Genomic DNA, 7288 nt, shown 5'->3' on the forward strand with positions numbered 1-7288 from the left:
TAGGAGATTGATACGCGGCAGTTGGTAGGAACTGGCGGGATGTCCGTGCCTGCCCTTCTGGGCATGCTCACTGGGGCTCCTGAGCATGCTCAGTTGGGCCAGGCACGAAAATCCTTTTAAGAGAGCTTGCTATGGCACCGGCAGATCCAGCGCAGGCGCACTAGATCCCATTGGTGTGAATGCACAGATGACCACTCGAAGATCACCAGTTACTGGTAAGCAACCTGTTTTTCTCCACACATCGTACTAATGTGTGAAGTGAAGTACTAACACATCGTAATTAATTTTGGGGGGCATATCCAATGGAAACCTAGAATAATTGGGAGAAGGCTCATAGAAGGATGTGGCTAAACCATAACTTTTTTCTTATCTTACAGTCAAAGACTCCAGCATTAGTATTTGAATACATCAATAATACAGATTTTAAGGTGAGTCTTTTGTTCTTTCTTTCTGTCTGTACATAGTAGATTTACTAGAAAACCTTGGAGGAGAAATGTTGAAATACAAGGATTTGGTTGGAATATTTATGTTGATTTGATTTGATAAAACATCTACCTTTCCATTCAGCTGCAGAACACAACTCAAAAGTAACAATGGGTGCGTTCAGACGCGGCGTTTCAGCCGGCATAAACTGTACCGGTTGGAACCGGTGCAGTTTATGCCGGCTGAAACCCGATCACACTTACCTCCATTTTGCGGCTCCCATCGCTGTATGCCCACTCACTCGCTGCGGGCGTCGGCGTTTTTTTTTTTAACACAGTTTGAGCATGCGCATAGGCAGCCATTCGCAGAATGGCGATCTTTGCACATGCTCAAAACACCCCAGATTACAAGACCAAACTGGCCTCCCTGAAGTCCCGGACTCGCTCAATCAAAAAAAAAAATGGCGGGGGAAAAACGGAAGCCTCAGGCTTCCGACAGAAATGGCTAGACACTGGTGGAGAGCGATCAGACGGAGGGGTACATTGAAAGCAATTGTTGCACTCAGTATACCACCACTTGGGGACCTAGTGGGAGAGTGCAGTGGTTTAAAGGGATTTACAACGGTTAGGGACAGGAGGCAGATGTTCGCCGTCTGAACGCCGGTAAGTACACCGGTTGGAACCGGCACCTATACCGTTGTAAATCCCCCGTCTCAACGCACCCAATATGTATTGTAACTGGAACCAGGTATATGGTAGGGAAGAGTATGTATGCCTTCTAGGATGCTGCAACTGAGGGCGAAACTACAAGTGAAAGTGGGCATGAATCCTCCTTGTGACTGCCAGTGCCATTTTACAAGCATTTCTAGCCCTTTAAAAATGGCCCCGGGGCCCTGATCCGGATTGGGTTTACAGCTCACCAATTCCAGGAGCTCTTCACACACACACCCGGCACTTTTTCAGGTGGAGAAATAGCCCCCCAAGGCTGTTTCTCCACTTGGAAAAACATGGGGGTGGGGGAGAACAAGATCTGCTGGGGCTGCTGCACCAGCCCTCAAATGGGTATCAGGTGCATATATTCTAAGCATTGGTGGTGGTGGTGGGGGGAATCCTCATCCTGGCACTTCCCAGTAATTAATCTCACGTTGCCTTATTCTAAACGAATTGGAGCTTCCAGTCTACAGGGACAGCTCATGTAGGGCACATTGCAGTAATCTGATCTGTATGTCATAAGACTAGACTGGCCATGCCACCTTATATATTTATTTTATTAGACTTTTATCCTGCTCCATTCCCTACAAAGCAGGACTCAGGGCGGCGTACAACGCAATACAGTAGTTCAGCAAATTACAATTCAAAACCCATGTTACTATAAATTAAAACCTAAAACTTCTTTACTACATCAGATGGTGTCCTAATATCCTTCACAACTGGGGGCAGCCAGCATAGAAAAGCGAGAGAGAAGGGAGGGGGAGGCCTGCAGATCTCTCTAACCATCACAGTCCTCAACCATATGCCTGGTGGAACATCTCGGTCTTACAGGCTCTGCAGAATTGAACCAAGTCCCGCAGAGCCCAAGTTTCACTAGACAGAGAGTTCCACCAGGTAGGGGCCAGGACTGAAAAGGCCTTGGCCCTGGTTGAGGGCAGCTGGACCATTTTGGGGGCAGGGATCACTAATAAGTTTTTACCGGAAGAGTATAAGGCTCTCTGAGGGGTGTATAGGGGCACACTGACTTAAACAGGCAATTGGTGCCTCATGCCACAGACAATGCTTGAGCCCCCAAAGTAGAAGACAAATGTAACAGCACCCCAATCTGCAATAGTACTTCTGTTTTGTCTGGATCAGGCTTCAGTTTATTGGCCCTCATCCAGCCCAGTTTTATGGGAGAATGGACTGTGCAGCACCTCAGACGTTAGCATAATGGTCTGTAGAAAACTGTATGTAGCTGTCTTTTTGTGTGTGTGTTTGTGTGATGCAGGTTCAATGGATGTGTTGCAAAGATGCCAAAGTTTATTTATTTAACGGCTTTCGCCAGCTTATAATACAAAGAATAAAACTGAATACACAGGAGTTAAACTGGTATAATATATAATAAAATCGTCCAACATTGGAATATAGGAATCATGGGGTAAGGATCATCTTCTCTCTACATATTGCAAGACAGGCTGCCCAAAATCTAGCAGCAGCCTGAGAAACCTCTAAGTCCATGTCCAAGATAATAAAATGTTGAATCCAGTCCGGGCTAGTTAGATAAATTTTACTCTGGATATCAAGGAAAAGGTTCGTGCATGGCTCCTTATACCAGGTACACTGTAGTAGAGCATGTTGTAAGGATGTGTTGCAGAAGAACAGTATATTTAATTTTCCAGCTTGTCTGTCTTGCTGTAGGAACAGTTGCTTTAGTTCCAAGCTACTCTTGCTGCTGTGATACTCTGTTTACAGTAGTATTGTTGGGATTATATGCCTGGGTTTTTCTTTGTATAGCATATCTATAGAAATGCTGCTGTGGAGAAAGGTAATTTAGGCTTGGGTTGGCCAGACTTGAGAGGTAAAGTGTTCCTCCTGACTAGTAGATATTGTTGATGTGCTTGAGACTAAAAAAAGAAAGAAAAAAGCAGCTGCTGTGACTCCTCTTTTCTTCCCTGTTGTCATTTTGGTGATAAAAACCTGCAGAAAACTCTTCTGCAGTATGTGCATCTGAGGAGGCAAGGACTGACTTACAAAAGCTCAAGTTGGATTCAACTTTGTAGGTGTTTAAGATGCCACTGGACTGCACTTGTATTTTGCTGCAAGAGACTAGAGATGTAAAATTTTTGAAAATTTTGAAGTCATGGGGGAGGATTTTCTCCATCCCTTTTGTTGCCGGGAAAAACTGGAGATTTGGGGGGAAAGTGAAATATATGCAATACTCACTGTTCTATCAAAGGAAAAATAATTTAACATGAAATGCATACCTTAGCACAAAGTTGGAATATTTCACATATTGATGGGGTTTAAAGTTATAAATACCTTAGTTTTTTACAAGCAAACTACAAATCTACTCAATATACTCAATATTTGAGAAAAGCTGACACGCCCTCTGCTACCTTAATACATGTATCTTAGTTCCAGTTAGATGCTGTCTTCCTTCTGTGGCTACTGGTTAGAGAGCTCAGTTCTACATAAAACTTCCAGTTTTCCTTAGGGACTTTGGTGTGGGTTCTGCCCCACCTCCTTCTGATTTTTTTCCCCTGCAGCAAGGTAGGGCAATAAACTATTGGTTACCCAATATGTGGGTATATGTGTTACAGTGAGAGGTGGAAAGGTGGAAAGGTCCACCCACAAGCGAAGGGTCAGGCTAAAAGGACAATAGAAGGCAATGAAAGCTCTGCACATTCCCCTCATGAAGATTAGGTATCTTTCTAGGTGCAGAAATGCATAGATTTAAGAACTGTTTCTGTCTACAGCGTGCCCATCTTGTCTTAAAATCAGATCTTTCATTCTAAAACTTGACTAGTGAACAATGGAGTCAAACATGGTTTTTCTTACAAATGTTTAATACATATAGTTAGTTTCATGTAGAGTGCTTTGTTGGAAGTATAGGAGGCTGTGTAACAAATGGCAATTCCTCTCTGCCTGACTTTCATACAAATACATGTAACCGTAAAACAAAAAGGAGTCTTGGGGTACCTTAATGATATATGTATTGTAGCTGACCAGGAAAGTTATTCAGTACTGCAGACATATTTTTGCCTCTTAGTCAAAGTTCTGATACTTGTTTTGTTTATAATTTATTTAAAGTTGTCTATGATTGTATCTCTTTGAATGTTGTACACCACCCTAAGCCCCAAGTATGGGGGAGACGGTTTAGAAATAAAATTTGTAATTAAAAAAAATAATTCCATGAGACAGCCATATATGCCCATTGTAGAGCCAAATGGACCCAATGCGGCTTCAAATGGCTCTGCAGGATCCGATGCCTGCTGGTGGCTCGTTGTGGAGGATTGACACAGCTGACTTTCTGCAGCCATCAACAAGATCGCTCCCCGATGCCCTCTGTGCTCCTGCACTAGGTTGGCACCCTGGTACACTCGAGAGTTGTGGCTGATATAGTGAGAGCTAAGACAGCTAGAGGGACGGTGGCGGCGTGCCTGCAACGAAGCTACAAGAACATCTTATAGGACGCTTATGAGATCCTATGAGATGGCAGTCAAAGCTGCGAAGAAAGAGTATTTCGCAACCTCTATCGCGTCTGCAAGCTCACACCGAACCCAGTTATTTAGAACAATTTGGCCTATGACGACTCTGCCACAAGACAGGTCAAATGCTAGGGAATTGGACACTGTCAGACCCCTGGATAAATCAGTTCCCAACAACAGTCATTCAAAAGAATATAAAGTTTATTGAGACATTGATAGGATCCAGACTCTAGACCAGGGGTGGCCAAACTTGCTTGACATAAGAGCCACATAGAATAAACGTAAGATATTTGAGAGTCACAAGACATGAACAAATACTACACGTTTTTACTGGTAAATATGCAAATTTACTTTTTATTAACATTAAATGAGACTTCCAAAAATAATAACAAAAGCGGTAAAAGCAGATATTGAGGATGATATTTATTCAATTATATTTGTTTGCTAATGATATTTAGCTTCCCCAGCCGCCCTGCCAGGAGCCACACAATGTGTGTGAAAGCTGCGTGCAGCTCCTGAGCCACGGTTCACCCCCTCCACTCTAGACGTTCTGTGTTAGAACTAAGGAAAAGCATGCAAAGCAAACAATTATACCTAAAATAAGCAGGACCCTAATGGCGCAGGGCCAATCACACCTAAGCATGAGGCTCATAGTTCCCGGCTCATAGTTCCCAGGGGAAAGATGACACCAGGCTCTGCTGGGGCTCAAGGTTACTTGCCTAGGCAGACTAAGATAACAAGAGCAACATAGAAGAGGCTAAAAGCGAAAGTAGACATTCTTCACACTCCCCTCTGTCTCCATGGCAACCAAGCCCGAGAAAGCGGGTATGAAGTTGACAGACAACGGCTGTGAGGCTTTCCGGAGCTATTTCGCAAATAAAGTCTTGTCGCTCTGTCGTGACCTACTCGCCACAGTTGAAACAATGAGTGAACTTGAGGCCCCATGCACATCTTCTTGTCAGGTTATGGATTATTTCAGTCTGTTCAGTCTAGAGGAAGTTGACAAAGTGCTCTTAATTTGTACACCGTACCACATGCCTCCTTGACCTCCTTGACCCATACCATGTGGCTCATTAAAGTGGGTCACAAGGGGTTTCAAGCTGCCCTAAGGGAAATTATTAACAAGTCCCTCTCAGAGGGCTTGTTCCCTGGGACACTTAAGGAGGCCGTGGTTCGTCCCCTCTTGAAAAAAACATCTTTGGATCCAGCCGAATTGGCTAATGGAGAGGGCTGTGGCAGTCCAGTTATAGAGCTATTTGGATGAGGCTTCCATCTTAGATCCCTTCCAGTCCAGCTTCTGCCCAGGACACAGTATGGAGACAGCACTGGTTGCCCTCATAGATGACGTTCGGAAGCATCTGGATCGAGGTGGATCAGTGATACTGTTGCTGTTGGACCTGTTGGCTGCGTTCGACGCGGTCAACCATCAGCTACTGATCAATTGCCTCACTAACACTGGAATTCAGGGGCTTACCTTATAGTGTCTCGCATTCTTCCTTCAGGGTCAGGGACAAAGGGTGGCTGTAGGGGAACAGCTGTCCCGAAGGCATTGGCTGACCTGTGGAGTGCCCCAAGGTGCGGTACTTTTCCTGATGTTATTCAACGTCTATATGTGCCCCCTTGCCCAGATTGCCTGGAGGCATGGGCTTGGGTGTCACCAGTATGCGGATGACACCCAGCTCTATCTGTTGTTGGGCAGCCAGTCTGACTTTACACTGGAAGATCTGAACCGGCCACTGTAGGCTGTGTCTGGTTGGCTTAGACTGAGCTGACTGAAATTAAATCTGATGAAGACAGAGGTTGTGTGCCTAAGCTGGGGTGGCCTGGGGGTAGGGATCCCACTTCCAACCTTCTATGGGGCACAGTTGGTGCAAGCGCCGGAGGTTAGGAGTTTGGGAGTGCTCTTGGATGCCTCCTTAACAATGGAGGCCCAGGTAGCAGCCGCTGCCAAGTCAGCCTTCTATCTTCTTTGGCTGATTAGGCAGTTGGTTCCCTTCCTTGAACGCAACAACTTGGTAACAGTGATCCACGCGATGGTCACCTTAAGATTGGACTACTGTAATGCTCTCTAACTAAGATCATGGCATCCGGCCCCATCACTCCTCCAGACCACCTCAGACGGTGACAGCAGCCATGAAATTAAAAGACGCCTGCTCCTTGGGAGGAAAGCGATGGCGAACCTAAACAATATGATAAAAAGTAGAGACATCACCCTACCAACAAAAGTCCGCATGGTCAAAGCAATGGTATTCCCAGTAGTCATGTATGGCTGCGAGAGTTGGACTATAAGGAAGGCCGAGCGCCGAAGAATAGATTCTTTTGAACTATGGTGCTGGAGAAGACTCTTGAGAGTCCCTTGGACTGCAAAAAGATCAAATCAGTCAATCCTAAAAGAAATCAACCCTGACTGTTCCCTGGAAGGCCAGATAATGAAACTGAAGCTCAAGTACTTTGGCCACCAAATGAGAAGGGAGCACTCACTGGAGAAGACCCTGATGCTTGGAAAGATTGAAGATCAAAGAAGACGGGGACGGCAAAGGATGAGATGGTTAGACAGTGTCAAAGATGCAAGGAACATGAAATTGAGCCAACTTCAGAGGATGGTGGAAGACAGCAGGGCCTGGCGGGAGATGATCCATGGGGTCGCGAAGAGTCGGACTCGACTGTGCGACTGAACAACAACAA

At 45.3% G+C, this 7288-nt stretch overlaps 1 protein-coding gene across 1 annotated transcript in view; it reads left to right on the forward strand.

The window, feature by feature from the left end:
- The window catches only part of CSNK2A2 (casein kinase 2, alpha prime polypeptide), an 85699-nt gene that overhangs the window by 31310 nt on the left and 47101 nt on the right, over positions 1 to 7288 (forward strand). The window contains exon 4 of the mRNA XM_015415570.1: positions 378 to 428. Coding sequence (XP_015271056.1) covers positions 378 to 428 — 51 coding nt within the window. The remainder of the gene's footprint in view (positions 1 to 377; positions 429 to 7288) is intronic.

Source organism: Gekko japonicus, unplaced genomic scaffold (assembly GCF_001447785.1).
Source record: "Gekko japonicus isolate JY-2015 unplaced genomic scaffold, Gekko_japonicus_V1.1 scaffold2097, whole genome shotgun sequence".
NCBI lineage: Eukaryota > Metazoa > Chordata > Lepidosauria > Squamata > Gekkonidae > Gekko > Gekko japonicus.